Source organism: Colletotrichum truncatum (genome assembly GCF_014235925.2).
Source record: "Colletotrichum truncatum strain CMES1059 chromosome Unknown Contig_0003, whole genome shotgun sequence".
Lineage (NCBI taxonomy): Eukaryota > Fungi > Ascomycota > Sordariomycetes > Glomerellales > Glomerellaceae > Colletotrichum > Colletotrichum truncatum.
Window position 1 is genome coordinate 779,633 of NW_027222400.1, and position 21,445 is coordinate 801,077.

Genomic DNA, 21,445 nt, shown 5'->3' on the forward strand with positions numbered 1-21,445 from the left:
TCCTTGATCTGGCCCATAGCATCGGCTTTGCTGTCAGAGTAGTATGCTTGCGTCAACTTCCTCTGGCTGAGCCTGGAAAATTTTGAACAAAGTGATCAAGATCAAATCGGTCAAAGGTCGGAACATCAACATCAAAGGCGGCGGTATTGTACCCCCCAAGCCTCTTCAGCCCCTTGAGCAAATTGCCCGATACTCCAAGCTTTACCTCCTCCACAAGTGCCCGGTTCGAAATAGCGTTTCAGAAGTCTGTAACCGGGAATAAAGGGTTAGAGCCGCGCTCTCGGATCGTCGTACCAATATGTGCGGGTTCTAACTGCTTTCATAAGGCCTGCTAAACTTTGAGCAACTACAGGAGGGAAGTTTGTCGGATTCGTCGGCGCCTGAAACTGAAACAAATCGCAGTCTGGTGGTGAAGTATACAGCCACGCACCGAATGTTGAGACGGTGAATCCTCGAGAACGAAGCAGTGGGTAAGGGCCCAATTCCAATGTTTTGGATGAGAAGTAGTCGACAAGCTGGCTGCGACTAGTGATCGCGAATATACGGCATCATTGCAGTTCTGCAGAGTTGAGAATCGGGTGAGGTTCAACTAATTTTCCACGTTGATCACGTTAGCCGGGGAGTGTCAGACAAGGGGCCATCATAGTTGTAGTGCACTGAATATACTGAGACGCTCGACGGAGGAAATGATAGAAAACTTCTCTGTTCATCCAAAGGTTGTTGCGATCAATCGACCAACACCACCCAACGGGTTGGAGGATCATATTGCCCGTGAAATAGAAGACACGAAGTCGAATGCTGAGATCCGCAAAGGGGGGAATGTCCGCCCCGCTGGAAACTCACTGCCAGCCCTTTAAATCTAGTATACGCATAATTTTATGCACGAATCAGTAGAGGCCTGAGAAGAGGGTGGCCTAGAGCATCAGGGCTTAGTATTCTCATGTACGGTTTACGTCTTGTACCTATACGGGATCGCCCTTTAGGCTACGTGTCCCTCCTTTCCCTCTTACCCCTTATTCAAGTTCTCCTAACACGCCGATGCTGAAGTCGCCCACGAGTCGCTCGACCTTTGCGGATTTCTTGTCTTTTTTTTTTTCTTGACTTCTTAGGGGATAAACATTCGTCGAGTGCAGAGTCTACCGCCGACTCCGCAGGAGTCTTTGGGGCGAAATCCGCAAACGTGACTCTGCTATTACAGCATCGGTCGTTGGAGTAGACGCCTGATTCTCGTGGTAAGCCCATCAGTGGTCAAAGCAGCTGTGAGACTAGGCCTGGCGTAGGAGCAGTAAGTGGAACACCTGCCAAGGTAACGCTCACAAACGTATTGAGAATGAGAATGACCCAGATGTTGCTCTTTGTGGGCAATGGGAAAGATCTTCAGATTGCTAGTAAGGCTGCCCTATATTGAAGTAGAACAGGGTGATTACAGCTTGATTCCCCATTATTTAAGAAAGATCTGGACGGAACTACCCCTAAGCAGCTCATCCGTTGTGAGCAGGTGAGATATTAAGCGTTTTTTTAAATTACTGGCATATGTTGGAACATCTCACAACAGGAAGTTCAGCGTCGCAGGGTCTTTCAGGCGGGAATATCAGCTTGGCTCCTCTAATCAGCAATGTTCACTTGGATGTGTATTCATAGAGATTCCGACGACTGATCACGGCCATGAAAAGTGGCCGACGGTTGCCCTATGTCAAGAACGGGTCGCGGCGGAATCTTTCAGTGGGCTTGGCCTGCTGGATGCAGGCTTATGGCTTGATGAACAAAACTCAGCATCTTCCGCACCACCCATTGTCCAGAAGATACCAGTAAACCGTGGGAAAAAAGACTTGCGTTTGAGCGTGATGCAATACTCGCTAATGACTTGAGATCTTGCAGCGGTCGTTCTGGTATGTTCAGAAGCAGCGCGACTCTATAGGACGCGCTGTGAGCAAGTCATGAGTCTCGAATTCCAATGTAGGAGAACTTTGAACTGAAAGATTTACGAAGCTCCGATGGACCTGAACTTGCCTAGCGTATGGTAGAGGAGAAATTAGGACATTATAGCGGGCTGGACATGCGTCCACGAACCAAATTGCCAGTTTTGGCTCGCAATGCTCGTGGAGATAGCTTCAGTCCATACGGTGGTGTTCCCAAAAAAACAAGATCAATTGGCGATTATTTTGTTCATCAAACTATCATCCCCTCCCGATATCTATCATAAATCCCGCGAAGCATTTGCTTGGTCTTGCAGCCTAGCCCCCTTGGTTGATAATTAGAAGCTCAGGTTACCATTTAAGAGCGAGGGATGTACTGGATGAGATGAAACCAGGAGTAACCAAACTATCATGAATGTAGAATATCGATTGTCCCTGTGGATGGACCAGGAGCTATGTTACACTCAAATATGTACGGATTCAGTAGCATTGTCATTTTACAAAATTTTTGATACCATATTCATCCTCCTAACCCCAAGAACCGCAGACAGGAAGCGGGAGCAGATCATGGTGATTTTCCGTGGCAGCAACTGCCTACAGTGACACTTGCGGTCAAATTTGCTATTCGTGTGAAAATACATCCACCCATCCAGCTCCTACGGAATCACGCTGCTTCCAAACTCGGCCTTCAAATGTCAACTAGGGATGTCTCCTTAACATCATAGGCTGCGTTGAATCGCGAAATAGATTCCTGCCAAGTAATCAGCGAGATTCTTTCCGGTTCCATTCACTGATTCGCGGCACTCTCCTACGAAGGCTCGTCGTTGCTTCTAACTGGACTGCCCTAGGCTCTCCTGAGCGAAGTAGCTATCGTGTCCTCTTCGTATTCCGAAGCCACAAGCCGACAAGACACACATCTTACTGATATTCAAAAAAGTTCGTGCCTCCTTGCTTCCTGAACGCAGTATCAGCATGATGACGCGGCCTCATCTTACCTTACTCAGACGATGTTGAGACGCCCACGATGGATGCAAGCCTTTGTTCATCATGGAGTTTATTACAAACCTGATCCTCGAGGGGTATAAGAAAACCAGTCTCGTGAGCTTCAAAGAATAATTGTCTCCGGTTAAGGTTGCAATGCTGGGGATGGTGAAATGTGGGAGTGCGCGGAGTACCAGATTTCTTTCAGGGATCCTTAGCCCCTTTCTCTCAAAGCGATCACGGATGTCGCGATACGCCCCCCGAAGCTGGTTTTGTGCAGGATTCTCTATTGAAGGCCACCCGAAGCCGCCTACCGCCCACCTTAGGCACTAAAAGCAGCTTTATCAATGTTTCTCTCTTACTTCTGGCCTCATAAAATAGCACACTGATACCTTGGCCTGTTGCTTCTCCGTCACCTAACTGCGTCGCCCGTGGTCTGGCCATTTCCAGTCCCTATTCCTCCCGGGGACTATATGCTGCAGAACGTTGTTTGTCACTCTCCGCACCGTGTCTTAAGCGCAAAAGTTGATGTATACCCCTGAGGTTGCCTCCCTTGGGTCTTCCCGCCACATCGACTGCTATGCTTCTAAGGGATCGAGCGCCAATTTCATCTTTGGCTTGGATGGTACCGACTAAATGCTCCCCAGTACCTCCTGCGCCTGGCTGTGTCAGGCATAGAACATCATCTGTTCCCCGTGACGCCAATGGCGCCTCACCCATTTCAACCGGGGTACGGTGCAGTCAGTTCAGTCCCATGATTCGCCACTCTCTCCTAAATCGCGCGTCATGCGGTTCCCAAGGTTTAGCGTCTTGGGAAATTAGTGATGGGGATGGTCGCCAAACTGTCTGCTTGGTCTACGGGCGGCTTGGCGACACATCATCGAACATTGTTGGGGACAGAAAGCCAGTGGGTGGCAGCCTCTGCGTGGTCTGCTTGATGAATTCAGATCTTCATGGACTGGACGGATATACTAAGGATGAGAAGCCACGAGTTATACGTGTGACACAACATGTGAGTCATGCACAGCCAAGAACAACCTTCTTGAATATTTCTCGGTGACTGACTGCGAGTGCTGTTTTTGACGGGATTGACATAATAGTCATGTATAGTGTTGGATTGACGGGCCTCGATCATGGGTCTGTTGGGCCTTGTTGTACCTAAGCTTTCGCGTAGATGCCTTGCTCCTCCTGCTCACCCATGTTTTAAAATTTCAGATACCTTGTGATCCAACCACCCCTAAAGGACTCAGCGGCCGTTACATTCATAGAAGACCACAGAAAGACGCATGTTCCATGTGGGACTCGTCCAATTGCTTTCCCCGCTACTCTCGGGAAGTGAACCTTGTAGCCAACCTGGAACACGATTCATCTGCGTATCTTATATTATGTCTAGTGTGAGTGTGTGTGGAAACATGCCATGGCAAGTGTACTGGGTTAAAGAATGCTATTAACCGGTGAAGCAGTAGAAAATAGTTGAATATCGCGGTTCTCCTGCCGTCTGCTGTTCTACGTGAATTGATGAAGACTTCAGCGGATGGACCGGACAAGAAAATCCTACATGTCTGAGGTGAACACGACAATATGAGGGCCAAAGTAGGTTTTGACACATTGCTACTTCTATGTAGGCTATTGAATGTCAACTTGACTCATCATACTCACACCAATTTGGGGCAGATTGTTCACAATGTCATTTCATCACCCAGATATCACCTTCTCAAACTGGGGAACAAAATCTTCAAGGATAAGGAGTATAATGAGGTTTACTTCACAATTATAATCGTACACCTTCTGTTTATGAGGTATTTTTTCTTGCCTCTTGGCTGAACACCAACATAGGTGCGCAAGTGAAATGGCTAGGGATATGTTTACGATATTACGATACTCGGCAAATTGCGGCAAAAGTTGTATCATGAGTAATTCATCATTGATCATCGTATCCAGAGATAGTTCCCGGCCCCGGCTATAACCTCTGAAAAGTTCTCAGCGGCACATTGCCGCAGCGTATTCGGTTGTCCCCTGCCTAGTACCTCAGGCGAACTGGTTTTCAAGGTCAAGATCTCGCCCGCAGCTCGAGACAAGCAGCGGGTCAAGCCTAGAATTGAAGGAGGTCTGGCTTTCCTGAGCTTGTCATGAAACCTAACGAGATCAGACACGGAATTCCCGATCTTATTGACGAGAAACTCCCGGAATTCAGCCGACTTGAGTGTTGAAAGTTCTGGCTGGGGGCCTATGCGGAAGTCCCAAGGTTTGCTCCGCCAATGTTCGTCAGCTGAACACCGGCACCACTACGCCTGTTACGGTAAGCGGCCGTCCGTATATCACGCCACTATACGATCTAATTACCAGTATTACAGAAAGATACGTGTAAAGGGCCAAGAGCGCCAAACAGTCAAATTCTGACCAAGAGTGCCCAAAGCTGAGAGTAGGCTAGAACAGAGGAAGAAACTGAGGTTCTCGTTCCTTGTGGTGTGGCAGAGGTTCATGTCCCCTGAACCTTGCGCGAATGTCGCACGCCGACCGTCGTCTTCACAAAATTTGCATTGGGAATAAGGATGCACATTTATCTGACACCACTTCTTGTTACATTTGTTCGCGTGGTCCGCAGCACCACCTCCGGCCTGGCTAAGTCGTAGACTATAAGTGATATGTATACATGGCTGCCGTGATTCAAACATCTCTGATCAAGAACAAGAAAATGTGCTCCCCCCCTTCCGCTTCCTCCACTGTCCACGTCCACCAAACTCCTTGGACGAGGAGCTGGCTTCATTAACGAGAAAAGTACCGAGTCAAACTGCGGATTGCGATCTGTAAAAACCTGTAAAGCTTGGTGCATCACATCCGGAAGAATACATTCTGTATGACTGTAGCCGAGAAATCATTGATATATCTCTCATATAATGGTCCTATTGTGTGCCCCGGAACGTCTCCGCATTCGGCTAGCGTCAATTAGTCTTACTAGCGGTTGAACTCCACTACGTTCCTCGGGGAATGTCGCTGCTGGCCAGATGAAACTTAATGGATTGTCTTTAATTTCACTGAACCGTGACATTATAGACCTAGGATGTTGTATGACGAAATAGTGTTATGTCAAAGTTCGCCATTATGCCGTTACATGGAGCAACTCTAAGTGCTTTGATAGAGGTCGACTCACAAATGGAGTTGGTGGGCCAATAAAGTTGGCGGAACAAGCCGCGAAGCTTTCCTTACGATTGCTTTGCCTGTCTCAGGAGTCTTTACAATTCTTCTATACCCTTGTTCTCTTGGCTTAAGAGATACCCGCTGACAAATAGTTGTAATAGTGTTGTCACGGATCACGGGGAAAATCGGACGTGCCGTCAGGGTTATTTTTGGCCGTGTAGAGCATCCTTTCTCCACAGATCTTGGCCCCTTAGTGAAGTACCAACTAGATACCAAGAAAGAACTAGAATCTTGTCTGATAACCATTAACCTAGTATGGAAATGTGGTTCTTACTCGTGTAAACAAGCCGTAAAGGTAGGCAATTGAATTCACAGCGATATAGTCTGTAGCGTAGAACGGATACGGATACTATGTAACTCGATCGACCGGGCACTTAGAGAATACGATCAAGGTTCTTTTTCGTATCTCTTGTGGATTTTGGAAGAGTATAAAGAGCGCAATTGCTTGACGTGATGAACATGATTTGGCTGGATAGGCACTGACACAGACCGAGAGCGAGCTGTGGAACAGGGATGGCTTCATTCAAACTATCCCCTCATTGGTCTATTGGAGGAACGTAGCGGACGCTAATGCAGCCTGCTGACACGCTAAGAAAATGGTGTAGCGTCTTAAATCCGTCTCGTGTGTTCTCGTCGATATACTTCGCCTAGTCGATTATGAACGCATAACATAAAAAATATACTACGCAACTGAACTCTAACTTTTGCATACAACTTCCGGAATGATGATCTGAGGGGCACGATCTACTATCCCATTGTATCTTCTAAAACCCTTCAAACCCCCGTTATTGGGCGCAGCAAAACGTCACTTCGCCTCTAATCGTGGACTTGGGTGAAGGGGATCGTCTATTACATAGGAGGAGGCCCGAGTCAGGGTGAACCCCACTCATCGGATCAGGGCATCACCGCCGATTCGACGTTAGAGTTATAAGATTGTGGGAGCATCCCTGACACCAACACCGGTGAGAGCCGTCAGCAGGCTGCATATATGGGACGCTGGCCTTGGTTCTGAACAACCTCGCCCAATGTTTTCTCATATTCTTACGGATATTCTCCGCCAACCACTTGACTATAGCGAACCAGATCCTGATATTGTCGACTAATCTTCCAATCTCAGGAGAGCGGCTGACATCTGTTCGGGGTTAAGAGGACTAAGTACAGCGATGGACGTGTGTTTTAGCCCTGGCGCAGCTATTCCTACAGGGGCGCCAATCCCAGTATTGACAAATCCGCGGCTAGAGGATATTCGTCATCCCTCAGAAGATTGGACCGGCGTAACAAGTACCGCGGAGAGGAGGAAGTTGCAAAACCGGTTGAACCAGCGCGCACGTCGTTAGTAAACTCCTTTTGCCAGACTGTTTATAGCTCTTAACATGGCCCACTCTCGACCGACCTAAGCTTACCCTCAATGATAGGGCGCAGGAAACAGAAGGAGAAGCAAACGTCCCCGTCGGGCTCGACTGAAGAATGTGACTCCTCGAGCGCGATGGTGAAGTTGGAGAGCTCACCCGACGAGAGTGTCGAGATCCATTCCCTGGCGCCTTGCTCTCCGGACTATAGCAAAGAACGTCGACAAAGGAGATCCAATCTCTGCCAATATGCTCATGAAGAGACGCGAAGAAGCATGGAAAGGTTCGCTAGAGAAGCCTACGAAGACTATATCCGCGGTCAGCCCTGCCCTGCCTACCTCACAGCCCTCGTCCGCGTCAACGTCTTTTACGCCCTCGTTCGCAATGCCGACGCTCTTAACTTTAGTGCCGATTGGCTGTGCTACGAGGCTATTTCACCGTTTAACAAGATCGGCCCCGGCCTTGGTCCATCGACGCCGGGCCCGTCATGTCCTGATAACATGCGTCCCACTGCCCTACAGGTCACTGTTCAGCACCACCCTTGGATCGATTTCTTCCCGCATCCGCGTATGCGCGACAACTTCCTGCGAGTAGTGTCAGAGATGGGAGAAGACTACGTAGACGAAGATGATATGTGTCGGGATATTGTTGACGTAGGGGCCGGGGCCGGGATTGAGGAAGCTGCGCTTATTGTATGGGGTGAGCCATGGGATCCCAGGGGCTGGGAGGCCACGGAACCTTTTTTAAGAAAATGGGGCTGGCTGCTGGCCGGTTGTACCGAGATGCTTGAAGGGACGAATTACTGGCGGCAAAAAAGGGGCCTCAAGAAGCTTAGGTTCGCCTGATCTCTCGGAGCATGTCACATGCGCACCAACGTCCGGAGGTGAGTATAAGGAATGGGACTGCCGCCGCTAATCATCTAAGCTATCGCTGAGAGCGCTCGCTACACTTCTTCTCGAGAGCGTCCAACATGTTGAAAAAGTACGGCAGGAACGCCTCCAACTCGACTTGGAATCCCTCGTGGTGACCAGGCACATCAAAGTGCGGACAATCCAAGAGCTTCGCCTGCTCGTTCGTCGCCCTCGCATACCACGCGTCCCGACTCCTAACGGCCCTCATCACCCCAATACTCGTCCCGTTCTCCTTGATCCGAAGAAGGTTGGGCACATACATTGTAAATGCGAGAGACTCGTGCGCCCAGAAGTTCTTGGGGTTTTCCGGCTCGGGCTTCATCGGCTTCGGCACGCCCTCGTCATCGTATCCGTAGAGCTTTGTCTGGAACAAGGCTGCTGCTGCATCTACTCCCTCTGCCTCGTATAACTCCTGGCAGCGGTAGATAAACTCGTACGCCTCAGTCGCGTCCGGTAGCAAGGGCCACGTCGGCGCTTCATGTGCAATGATGTGTTCAACCATGTCGGGAAAGTCCAGAGCAAACTGGAACGAGATGATGCCGCCACCACTGCTGCCGAAAAGGATTGCCTTGTCGAAACCGAGAACGTTGATAACGGCGCGGACGTCGCGCGCCTGCTGTGGGAGACTCAAGCGCTTACTGACCTTTACCTGGCTGGCGGACATCTGGCGCCGATCAAAGGTAGCGCAGGTGTACTTGTCCGACAGGGCGGCGATGATGGGATTGAATTGACGACCATGGCCGTTACCGCCAGGGATGAAGACTATGAGTGGACCCTTGCCTTGGTACCAGTAGTGGAGGTCGCAGTTCTCGTTGTTGACGATTGCGGTAGTTGGGCTAAAAGTCATTTTGAAGGAATTTTGGTTAAACTTGCTGGAAAAGATTCGATTCAGGAGGCGCAGTTGAGAAGTGGCAGATGTCTTGTGAGCGCCAAATGGGGAATGGCGGTTGGCATGAGATTTTATGTGAATTATGTTGAGCGTCTATTTAGATTACTGCAATAGATCCCAATTGGTGATGTATGTAGAACAGCTAGGCCAGCCAATAATTAAGCCTGATCCCAGCAAGAAGATTGAACGGTGTCACAAGTCCCAACCCCACGGTCGGTATGACGCATTTCCCGGAACAAAGGGTCGTGTGAGATCTAGTCAGCTTCACTTTGACAAGAACGGTATTAGAAACGCACACCGCGTAGGTGATATGACGCGTTCTCGACAGATAGTCTAGGTGGGATGGCAGCCTGTCAGCTTACCGTGGCACTCCGAAAGAGCCGGTGGGCTTGACGGGCCGTCTTCCTATCAGCTGACGACGCCGATTGCGAGAGTCAAACCCCCATGTTTTGATCAAATTAGGAAGTTGAATTGCGGACTTCGGTGTCTGATCGGCCCCACAAGTCCGGCTTGGATACCGGACACACGGAAATGCAACGCATGACTCATGCCGCGGCATGACATATGTAAATTGACTACCTTCCAACTTGCTACATGATGTTATTTGAGATTTACCTCCTTATCTCGGTACTTGAGACATAGATATGAGAATCAGTCTGGGGCTCATTCTGGCGTCTCTACCTAGATCCAACTTATTTGATGCCCTATAGATCCCGCTTCAAATCAGTGGCACCACAATTTAGACATTTTTTAAAACGGCGAAACCCAAGGCCTGCATTTGTTCGCCGCGCAATATCCATTGCAACACGGCCCGATGTACTGGCCATCACTTCCATAGCAGTTCTCATATGTCCCAACACAGAAACCGAAGCAGCTAACCCCCGTGACTGGTTGCGGGGGTCCAATGATGACTTGCTGGATTCCTTGAGGGGTAATACCGCTGACCAAAGCCTTTTCGCCGTTGGTGTGGAAAGTGCACTGGTAGATTGCGTTATAATCAGGCGCGTCGATGATGTTGATGGAGAGGTCATTGTCTGATGGACGGTGTCAGTCATGTCACCTTTGAGTCGAGAGAGAAGCGAGACATACTTGTAGGATAAATTTGTCCATCGGCAGGGATGTTAAGTTGGTAAGATGCCGGACCGCCACGGAAAGTCAAGTGAACGGTTTGAAAGACATCGCGCTCCTCGAGTGGCTGTGAGAGGGATGGGAGGGCCAGAGCCAGATTTGCCAGAAGGGTAGCTGCGAACTTCATATTGAACGATTGGATGTTATAGCGACTGTGAGTTAAAATGGGAAAGCTAGTTTCTGTACTCGAGTATATTTTGATGAGCCTAGATGATTGTGTTCGTCCTGACGAGGCTTTTATAAGGTTCTTATAATCACTTGCAGATCCGCATCTCTAGGAGAGGCACATAGTGACGCAAGGCGCATCTGAGCTCGGTAAGTGTATGCCAGGACTCATTCCTCACACCTAATGCCCTGCGATAGGGCAGAATTGTGATCAACAACTCTTGCTCCCGAATCATCAACGCCGCATCCATCATGAAATGTTCAAATACGAACTCACGTGGGCATCTAAGTGAAAATCTATTTTCGTCCACGACTTACAGCACTCGCCGTTGAGTCGCCCAGCTGTACTCTTTTCACCTGTCAAAGTTTAATCCAACTCCGGTTAGAACCGATGAATCTCGTGTAGAAAACCACGGATTGTCAGAAACCGAGGAAAACGTCCCGTTCGTGGCGTCAGTTCGACCAATGCCGCCGTTGCCCGCAAGCCACTAGGGCGGGACTGATCCACGGGCTGACAGCTTGGTAGCGTGATTAAGTCTCGGTTATTCTGGCTCGGGGGGGAGCTGAAAAGTGCTTTTGAGGGGATGCGAGATGTCGTCTGCTTGTAGCTTCCTTGTGATCATTTCCCGAATGTTTTTTCTTGGGGGCGGCGGCGGTGACACTGTCGCTTCGTCGGATGCGTGCATGGATGGGCGATCGCCGCCAGTCTGGGGATAGGGCGCGTCGGTTTGTTTGGTAGGGGAATGTTCGGATCGCAAGGGCGGACGCGGGGTTAGCTATCTCGTATTGACGCGCCCGACAGCTTCATGTGTATGTGAAAGTTGATCTCTACCTAAACGTATGTCTCAGGTGCTTTTTTTCTAGCACGTGTAACGTTGAATAGGTTTCAGCTCTAGTAAGACAAACAAGCCAAGCGGTGAGTTTACAATGTTATCACACAAGGTGATAGTTGTTGGCGACTGCAGAGGGAAGACTCAGGATAGGGGGGAGACCATCGGGCTCAACTAATTCATTTCATGTAGATCTGCACCAACATCTGAATCATTTCATGCCACTGCTCGAGGTTATCTCGAGAAGGGTGGTGTCAGGCTCGGATACCGGCAGCCTTGTGATCGACTTCAGCTCACTCGGGCATGCGTCTGACATCTGCATCCGGCGGTTGGCAGAAACTTATGAGTTTCTTATGCAATGACGAAGTTTTCAAAGCATGTCTGCTCATAAGACAGGCACACGCATGAGATGGGGATGTAACGGGGCTGGTCTTAACGGAATTCATTGGTCTCCCTAAGCTACGGTCAGGTTAGCTGGACTATGTCTTGGGCTCCGCTGTAGGTGGTCGTCAGTGTATTGTCATATGCCCCTTTACAGGAGCGGGCGCATTGTTGGATGGCAGGATATTGAGACAAATTTTTATTATCTTGGTAGGGTGTGCCAATGACACATCCTCAAAACAACATATCTTGAGGGCTCAGTCCTGCTACACTGATGCCCTTAGTTGAAGGCAAGCAAGTTTCCCCATCCCATGGGTCACAGTCGGCCTCGCACGTCGTCCCATCCTTGGGCACAATTCCATGTTCCATGTACTTTTGGATAACTTCCTTCATACACTTACTTCCCGCAGATATAGAGCAGTGGCCAAGGGACTCCTGGATCACCACCGTCGAACCAGGGTGTCTCTCGCTCATCCTGTATGCGTTTCGCACAGGGGTCACAGGGTCAAGCCTCGAGGTTAAGAACAGCAATGGCGCGGCCGGCTTTCCCTCCACCACGGCCGGGTCATGCTCCGGTGTTGTGAACGGGCCAGTAAAACGAAACTTTGGTCTGACATCCCATGCTGTGCACGCGAACCGGATTTGCGACCAGTACCCAGCAAAGGTAGGAGACTGCTCCACGAGCTCCGAGACGTATTCCTGGTAATCTGCCAGTGTGAGATTTCGTGCATCCTCGGCGTCGCCGCACACAACGCTCTGAGCAGCTTCACCTCCCCGAACTGTAGAGGGTGTCGACGTGTTAGGCGTCAAGCATGTTTCGTCTAGACGGGGGAATTGGGTTTTCACGGTGTTGAGAAGGGCAGTGTAGTTCCCCTCGACCGCCTCATTGAGCTTCTTGGCAAGAGGGACGAAGCTCTCATAGGGATCGTACATCGGCCTCGTGAAGGCGTTGACGACGTCGTAGCCGGTAAGAATGTGAGTCGACTTGCCGTCGACTTCAAAGAAGGGATCATTGTCTAAATGGGCGATAAGATCGAGAACACGCGAGCGGACGTCTTCCCATTTCTTATCTGAGGGGCGGTTAAGAGCGCATTTGGATCCCGAAGTGAAGCACGTCTTGTAGAATGCAGCAACGAGCTCTTCCGTATCTTGCAGGTTCGTTCTCCAGCCCTGAAATCACATTAGCCTTGAATCTCGACTTTAGAAACGGACAAGATGAACTTACACCTGCCACATAGTCATCGGCGTCGACAACACCGTCAACAATGATCCTACCAACACGTCCGGGGAACATTGAAGCAAAGGTATTGCCGAGAAAAGTACCATAAGAAAGCCCCCAGTACTGCAAGCGCAGTGCGTCCTTTTCACCACGGCGTTGCAACGGCTGCTGCGCTCCTTGATCCACAACAACTCGGTCGGCAGCCTCCTCATCTCGCAGCTCCTGAATCTTGTCCAGCATATGAACCATGTCGCGCACGACAGATGCTGTCGTAGCATACGGGATGGTGGAGCCGTTCACAGCGCTCTGTGCACAGATCTTCCCGTACCCATGGACCCTCGCCCAATGCCTCCTCAGCGCATCAGGGCTCGAAATAGTCGGCCCAATGGCCGCGCGCTGGATGGTATCGGTGTCCCTTGCGAGCTGGTCCGCGTAGCAATCTGCCGCTGGCGAAGTGAGCTGTACTCCTCGGGGGTCCCAGCTAAAGATTTCATACTTTCTGCTGTCGGTGTCGGCTGTTTCTTGGAAGATGTGGGCCTCGGAAAGCAGCTGCATTACGCCGGAGCCTCCGGGTCCGCCAGGGTTTGTGAAAATGGTGCCGCCGAAGGCCGGATCATTGTCAGGGACCTTGGCAGGGAGCTTGATAATGGCCAGCGCAACGGTGTATGGATTGCTCTCATCCAGCCAGTCGAGGGGAACAATGAGACGGGCGCATTTGTATTCGTCATAGCAGGAATGATATTCTAGTTTTCTTGCCGGCGTGATGGTTTCCCAATCGAAGTCTTCGACCTTGTGCTTGCTCTCGACGCTGGCTGCGCCGAGGAGGCTAGCAAGCGCCAGTCGGCTTATCCAGTGCCTCATTATGATCGTGAGGGACCTCGGTATGATGAGTATTGCGGGGAAACAAGCTGGTTGAGATGAATTGCAGATGAAAATTGATGATCACAAACAGTCAGCGAGATGGCAGAGGTCGGTTAGCGGACCCTTGCTTCGCTCGACTCTGAGTGGCTGCTTGCTGACCACCCCTGCTTTGCTGCAGTCTGGGACTGCTACTCCGTATAATCAGCAGAGTCTAGCTGTGAAAAGTGTTGAGTTGGATGGACTAAAGGGAGGCTTGGCCAATATTGGAGACCAGGAGTTTTTGTGTTTCTGCTGTGTCAGCAAAGAAAAAGAAAAAAAGCAACAAAATGTCCTACAAGGCTTACTCGACACGTACCACTGCCATAACGCAATTGTTTTAGGCAATCCCAAATACGTACGCATTTGCAAAAGTACCATGCGGAATCAGGCAGGTGGATAAGAAGAGCCAAAACGAGATGGTAACGTGAAATAATCCTTTCAATTCTATCGACCCATGTATCGAGAATCCTACAAAGTAGTATTCTCCACCCGCAAAATATACAACCAACGCCGTGCCATATGGAAATTCAGCACTGAATCACCAGTTTCTGGGTTCAGGTGACACCCGAATAAGCGATGATCCAACACCTGTACTGTTTGTCCACTGCCGATGTGCCTCCTGAATGTCGTTAAGCTCCCAGACATGCTTGATGGGCACCCTGATTTTACCTTCACGGATGAGATCAAACATTGCCTTCAAATTCGGCTCAAATGTGGCGTCGTCGGAGGAGATGTAGTAGAACTTTGTCCGCTTGCCACAAAATGGGACCATACCGCGAGCCATGAGTTTAATCGTTGGCATCCAAATAGACCGCGGCTCGACCCCCTCATTGAGCGATTGCAAGTTACCGCCGTATCCAACCAGAATACCCGTATTGGACAGGATTGAAAAGGATTCATCGTAGCTCTCGAAACCGAGTGGATCAAACACGGCATCGGCGCCTCCCAAGTCCTTCATCGCCTTCATCCAGTCCTTATTGGTATACACGAATGGTTTACCTCCTTGAGCCCGAATAGCTTCGTGGTTCCGCTCCGAGGCGGTGCCGTAGATTTCGGCGCCCTGCAGCTGACAAAATTTCATCAGCGCGGAACCGACAGCCCCGCTGATTCCGTGGATGAAGACGCGGTCGCCCTTGGAAACCTTGGCCCAGTCGTAAACCATGGCGTATGCCGTGCTCCAGTCCACGATGAGGGCGGTGACCTGCTGCAGGTCCAGACCCGAAGGGACTCTAATGAGAAGGTTTTCGGGGAGATTGACTAGGTCTGCCTCAGCATCGTACATGGTCAAGGCAAGGATGACGTCGCCCGGAGAAAACTTGGAGGCACCACGACCATTGACTTTCACCGTGCCAGTGAGGCAGTAACCCGGTGACAACGGAGCTGGTTTCTGTCTCGGGTAGACGCCTTTGCGCATGTTGATATCGGATCCCGAGAAGCCGGAGTAGATGGGCGCAACTTGGACATGGTGGGCCGGAGGAGGGCCGATGGTGTCCTGAATCACTCGGACCTTGGACGCGTCACCGAACTCGGTAATCATGACTTTTCTGATTGTGGTTGTCGCCATCTTGGTTGTATGATGTTTACTAGTTCAAAGAATTCTCTTCAGTGTCTGGGAATGCTGGTCTATCGACTATGATGGTTGTTCAAGGCCTTGATCTTCCCATTGCGAAAGCCCATCATTTATACTCGACTTACGATCTTTCAAACAACTGATCGGCGTCTATCTCAACCTGATAATGAGTGAGACTTCGCTCTATCACGCATCTCTTCACGGCGTAAACGCCTCGCAGGATTTTGCTGCACCAACAATCCAGAGCTAGGCAGACCCAACCTCTCAACGAATGCCGCCGCGATATGTTGTTCCCGGCACTGGACGGAGCATTTCTGTCAAGGGTTATCCTCGTGGAGTCAGCAGGGGAATCTCTATCCAGAAAGGGCATGTTGAAGTACAGGCCAGTGGCGCCGATCGGAGACACTACAGGCCTAGTTTTCACTGCGCCATTTGTTCTTCAGGGGGATTGTTTCCCTGTTCCAGCATTCCCGCCCCCAAAAACCCTCTTAGCACTGCCTAAGCATAGCCAACAATCACCCTGCTTACTCAAGCTGCGGCGGACCAACGCTATGTCCGACAGCCCCGAATGACTACAGGGCTGAGAGGAGTGCTAACAATGGTTATTTACTCCCAATTTACAGCGTGTCATGCATGTGCAACAGGCTAAGCTTTCTGCCGGCTTCACTTGGTGGCGCCAGTTTTTGACTTCCTAATCCTCGGGTCTCCTGTATGGCGATGATCATGGCTTGTTGTATGAAGAATGACACTGGTGACAAATTGCCTTAAAGTCCATGGCCCAATTATCTCTTTGCTCTTCATTACAAAAACCTGAATCGGATTAGAAATCTAAGATATATTCGAGAAACTCGGTGTTGGTTGGCTGGTCAAATGTGCCTCATAATAGCTTGGTCATCTTTTCGGGTACATCGGAGGCGTCGGATCGCAAATAGTTCTCTCAACATTCTTAGCAACCCACTGCACGACGATTCCAGCTTTGCGCGGAAACATTATGTACATTGTTAATAGAACTTTTATCCCAAATTGTCGTCTAGCATTTAGTTTGTGACAGAATATTATGTCAACTCAGCGCAAAATCACAGCCCTGAGGGCAAAACTGCACGGGAAACTTGACCAGAGCATGCGACTGTAAAAGGATTTGTCATTGAAGTCAACCCTTCCTCACTGACAGTTCTGTTGCCTCACCTTGAATACAGTCTGGCAGAGACAAATAACGCATCTTATCTCTAGGACACGCGTACGGCTAAACCTCATAAGTTGGCCGAAAGCTGCATGCACCCCAGGCCTTGGCATAAGCTGAGGTGAGATGGATCTCGCCGCATTTTAGTACAGTACAACCATTATCCGCATTAGGCAAACAATCCAGGACTTTAATAGCGCACACTGCCCACTAACTGCGGAGACTGGATTAAACCGGGTTTGCTTGACCAAGAAGCACAGCCAGCCCTACGGAATGTGGGAGGAACGACATAAGACTCTTAGCAGTTTTAAGGTTAGATTTCAGTAGTATTAGTCTAAATATTATTAGGTGGTACTGGCCAACAGCCTCACTCGCTAGGTGCTTATTGTATGGCATCGGCTACCTTAGTTCAATGACCCTTTCCTTCTTTTGGTCTGACTACTCGCAACGAAGCAGAAGGCAAGGGTTCCAGTGCTTGGCTGTGGCATTCGATCTTTTCAACTGTATCACTTCTTGCTTCGTTGTAAGTATGTACAGCTGTTCCAGTCACAAGTATTCTATAACCAGCAATAGTCAGCATCTTGTCGCCCCTTGTCATACAATAGAGCATTCACTACTTACCTTGTGGACATCCGTACCCCACCACGCGAAATTCTTGGCCGCTCCGGTGTAAAACAGAGCAAAGAAGATAATGATACCAGCAATGGCCACAGAACAATCTAGGGCTGAACTGAGCACAAAGTTATATCTTCTCCACCAATCTCTCTGTCTTCTCTTGATAAGCAACCCGAACAGAAGTCCGACGATCGCCCAGCTGCCGTAGTTTGTTCCGGACGCCGGAGGGATGTAGTTGAGTGCACCCAGGAACAGCGGGACGTGGATCTTCTTCATCCACTTCACGTTCGGGAAGATTCTTTTCCTTAGGAAGTAGACAATCACCGGCAGTACAGCTCCCACGAGGAAGAACCAGAGGAGATCACGGTACGTGGCTCCTTCTTCGAAGAAACGACGAGGGCCGAGTGCGCCCCATACCATGCTCGTGTTGAAGTGGGTGCGAGAAAAGGGACAGGTGAAACCGTTGGGGGCATTATTCGTGCAGATGTCGGGGATGTGATTGAGAGCCCAGTTGAGAACCGAAACTTGACCAAGACTGCCGATAACAAGACCGACGGATTGGACGAGGAATAGTTGCCGCGGCGGAATCTAAAGGCTGTCAACGGCAAACTCTTCTCTAAGTTGTCTCTAGGGTATCCTGGACAGTCTTACATTGCAGTAGATTCCTAGCTTGAGATCCTGGGCAAAAGCCAAACCCTTGATACCGGAGATGTACCCCAGGTTAAAGAACCAGATGTTGGCAAGAACCTTACCCTCCCAGATATAGCCCGCAACAATACGGCAAAAGATGTCGATCTGGATCTTCATGTTTGTGGTGGCATACACCCAGGCAAGCTGCAGCATTCCCATTAACATTGAATCGTGGATGACTCTTTCCAAGATACGTTGACTTACTGGGATGAAAAAGACCGACGATACCACAAACGCAAGAATCACACCATACCAGTGCAGCTGAACGGGATAGAATTCACAGGCAAACATACCCAAACCTAGAGCGATGGCCGCCGCGATCCAATACCACCACATTGGCACATCCTTGTATGCTGGCTGCAGTTTGGCTCGAGGCTCAACCTTTCGGCCGAACAGGGCCGGTAGTTGCGAGGACCGGAATGCCGATGCAATGCTGTGGCGCTTTTCAAGATACAGCCAGACGAAAAGAGAGCCGATTGTCGCAAAGCAAAGTCCAAAGGTGTTGAGGGCGTACGTAACTGGCAGGTGAATCTTAAGACTCATGGTAAGCTTGAAAGCCCAGACAAGAGGGATGTGCGACGGCAGTTGGTCCTTACATCAGAATAAGCCGCGTATTTGGTCTCGTTGAAGGAGAACCCATCAGCTTTGTCAATGACTTTGGACACGTTGTACGTCTTTCCCATTTTATCAAAGATGGAGTTGCTCTGAATCGGGTAGTAGGCTGAGCCCCATGTGTTTGAGTAATACAGGGCCGGGGATATAATGTAGATCCAGAAGACCAGAGACGCAAGGACGTTCAGGATGGCCCACGTGGGCACAACCAACGGAGATCCTATGTAAGCAATTTGACTCCCTATCTTGTATGAGCGACAAACATGGGCCTGGCACTGGGATACCGGTTCTTACAGTCAAAAGTGAAAGGCAACAGGCCGATGCCGCTCTTCATTCCGAACACTTGGTTCACCACCGGGTTCTGCGGAGCGATCCAGCAAACCCAGGTGAAGTAACCCAGCGCAGGGAAAATAAAGTCGGGGAACCAGTACCAACAGAAAGATGCGGCGAACGCAAGAATGAAAAACCTGTATCTGGAGGCGGTCCACTTGGTTCTGTCAAGAGCACAAGGTCAGACCTGTAGATAACAGGGTTGTGCGGGAATCACTTACTCAGTCTCGTCTTCTTTCCCGCTGGCATGCAGCGCGGCATTCAAAGCCGTGTTACCAAGAACACCAGGCCACATTAGACCGGCTGGCTCAACCACCAGGGAACGACAAATACCGGCGAGAGCAAAACCAAACAAAATCGTAGCGAGGGTGACGGTGAGCTCGAAGCCCCAGCCTGCTTTTAAGCCGTAGAATACTCGTTGTTCGGTCAGGACATCGGCGCTAAGACGAGTAAGGAAACTAAGGTTTGCCATGATATAAATCAAGATGTTTTCCTGATGAAAACGTATCAGGTGTGTTCACGAATTGAGTTTACTCTAAGGTTGCTGATGGGACGAACCTTGTAATTGAATGGTCCGGGGTTCAGACTGTAGCGATGCCCCCTGATGCTGAACCCTACGTCAGGTACCACAAACTGCCAGGCCTTTCCGACGGGATATGCTAAGAACTGGATGGCCGATTGTGAGAGACTGATAGACGGGAATCGGAAGGTGTAGAGGGTGTTGACACCGCTGCCCAAGAGGCAGAAACCGATGCCAATCACCCACATCCTAAGAGTTAAGCATGGCAAAGACGGGTCATCCGGTCGAAGACCGACTCCGGCCGCGTAGAGAACATCTTGGCTAGGTGCGCTGGACTCATCTAAAGACCCATCAGCAAGAGCAATCACGAAATAAGTGCCTGCCTTACCGGAAGAACGCTTGGCCTCTTCGATGGACGTTGTTGGACTGATCGGCTCTGGCTCCTCAACAACGGGGTCATTGCCTACCCTCGCCGTTTTCTCGAGGTTCGCCATGGTCAGATTTGATGAAAGCTTAAAAATGAAACCAAGAGATCAAGTCATCAGATAAGATCAGATTAGATGAACTGAAGGATAATGTAAGATCTTTATTCCCCCAACATAGTCAACTATTAACCTTACAAATGTCCCGCAACTCGGCACGGCCGCCAATTCATCAAATCCCCACCCTGCCCGGATTCACGGCACCGAAGACTGGCGTAAGCTTATGGAGTCGGCCGTTGTTAGCGCGGAGGTTCTGAGTCGAGGTCTGGCCCAAGTGTTGCGGAAAAACTCCAGACTCAACACGCGGACCAACCACACACGAGCATCATACTAATAGCTCCGGAATTCCGTCCGTAATAGCAAATTCTTCACAGTCCTTTTCCCGCGGGACTGGGTATACAAAGGCCTCATAAGGCTAAACGAGAGCCAAGACGGCACGCAAGAAGGGTCTTGGGATGCAGGCCGGGCCGAGGGGTGCGGAGGGGACAACTTCATGATGTGACGATGGCCCCACAAGTGATCTTTGCAGCCAGTCATTCTGGACAATGCTAGTGGAAGTGGCTTGCCGATTATCAAGATACCGGCTAAGTTTTCCGGATGAGGCTCAGCTTCTAGACTTTTGAGCTTAATCATCCTGACTAACAATCTTGTGGTCTGAGGTTATCACGACGAAGAGAGATTTGCCTATCTCGCCTAAGTGCCCGGGGCGCCTCAACTCGCCCGATGACTATGGAACACGAGGGACAAGTATCCCGATGACAAGGATTTGCCGTGAAACCGGGTGCAAGAATGAATTTCAACAACTCATTTTCTATAAATCAGGCCTATCCCACCCCATTTTCCCAGGCAATGTGATGAACGAACCGGTGTAACATTTTATCCGTCAAAAGTCTTGATTCGCGTATATGGGCAAGCGAATCCCCACCGATGGAAGACGGAACAACTTTGGATTGCAGTGGTGCCCAGACGGTTCATCTCTAGCCCGATCCTCGACCAACAGGATGCGATGACTAAGAGACCATCAAGAAGAAAAGAGACAGGGAAGAGATGAGGAACGAAAATGTGCGAGCACCGCGGAAAGGGCCTTGCCCTGGTCAGGATAGCCGCATTCTTATCCCGAACGATCGCCGAAATTTTGCCACAAGCCGGTTTGACCCGGGGACCAAGTTCACAGCCATCTTGGGTCTCGCTCAGGCCGACCGGGGGCCCCGACAGCCGCAGATCATTGTCCGAATAATCACAAAAACAGTTACACCCTGCGGTCCGCATCCGCATGCTGGAAGGCCGGCCTTGGGGTCTTCCCCTGTTCCCGTATTGTGGTATAGAAACGGGACCTGCAGAAGGTGCCAATGCAGCGGATGGATGATCCAGTTCATCCTGTCTTTTTTTTCATCTGCTTTCTTTTTTTGGGGACTCGCAGCCCTATAGACCCTCTGCAGGTCCAGTCCCTTGATTAGATCCATTTTACTGCCATGAGCTGCAAACTAACTGGTTACATTAGTTGATTTTCAATGTCTTGGCTTGTCGTATTTCACGTGGGCTCGTGGCTTGCAAGTGCTCCTCCTCTTTATTCTCCCTG

General features: G+C 50.1%; 6 protein-coding genes across 6 annotated transcripts; 1 reads left to right on the top strand and 5 right to left on the bottom strand.

Annotated features, from left to right (window-relative positions):
• Positions 1–7,258: 7,258 nt before the first annotated feature.
• On the top strand, positions 7,259–8,289 carry CTRU02_205081 (uncharacterized protein; the record flags this gene model as incomplete). Its single annotated transcript, XM_036724329.1, has 2 exons — positions 7,259–7,427; positions 7,511–8,289. The coding sequence occupies 2 exons, from the start codon at positions 7,259–7,261 to the stop codon at positions 8,287–8,289; spliced, it is 948 nt and encodes a 315-aa protein (XP_036583957.1).
• A 79-nt stretch (positions 8,290–8,368) lies between these two features.
• Positions 8,369–9,202, bottom strand: CTRU02_205082 (alpha/beta hydrolase fold-containing protein (acetyltransferase/esterase); the record flags this gene model as incomplete). Its single annotated transcript, XM_036724330.1, has 1 exon — positions 8,369–9,202. The coding sequence occupies one exon, from the start codon at positions 9,200–9,202 to the stop codon at positions 8,369–8,371; it is 834 nt and encodes a 277-aa protein (XP_036583956.1).
• A 792-nt stretch (positions 9,203–9,994) lies between these two features.
• On the bottom strand, positions 9,995–10,499 carry CTRU02_205083 (uncharacterized protein; the record flags this gene model as incomplete). The annotated part of the gene is made up of 2 exons (XM_036724328.1): positions 9,995–10,278; positions 10,334–10,499. 2 exons carry the CDS (start codon positions 10,497–10,499, stop codon positions 9,995–9,997), a joined length of 450 nt encoding a protein of 149 aa, XP_036583955.1.
• A 1,483-nt stretch (positions 10,500–11,982) lies between these two features.
• Positions 11,983–13,828, bottom strand: CTRU02_205084 (Tripeptidyl aminopeptidase 2; the record flags this gene model as incomplete). Its single annotated transcript, XM_036724327.1, has 2 exons — positions 11,983–12,918; positions 12,974–13,828. 2 exons carry the CDS (start codon positions 13,826–13,828, stop codon positions 11,983–11,985), a joined length of 1,791 nt encoding a protein of 596 aa, XP_036583954.1.
• Positions 13,829–14,405: 577 nt separating this feature from the next.
• On the bottom strand, positions 14,406–15,431 carry CTRU02_205085 (zinc-binding dehydrogenase; the record flags this gene model as incomplete). The annotated part of the gene is made up of 1 exon (XM_036724326.1): positions 14,406–15,431. The coding sequence occupies one exon, from the start codon at positions 15,429–15,431 to the stop codon at positions 14,406–14,408; it is 1,026 nt and encodes a 341-aa protein (XP_036583953.1).
• Positions 15,432–17,123: 1,692 nt separating this feature from the next.
• CTRU02_205086 (small oligopeptide opt family) lies at positions 17,124–19,878 on the bottom strand (the record flags this gene model as incomplete). Its single annotated transcript, XM_070204488.1, has 9 exons — positions 17,124–17,174; positions 17,239–17,820; positions 17,884–18,066; positions 18,127–18,471; positions 18,519–18,775; positions 18,829–19,028; positions 19,086–19,357; positions 19,423–19,724; positions 19,773–19,878. 9 exons carry the CDS (start codon positions 19,876–19,878, stop codon positions 17,124–17,126), a joined length of 2,298 nt encoding a protein of 765 aa, XP_070061592.1.
• Positions 19,879–21,445: the final 1,567 nt, after the last annotated feature.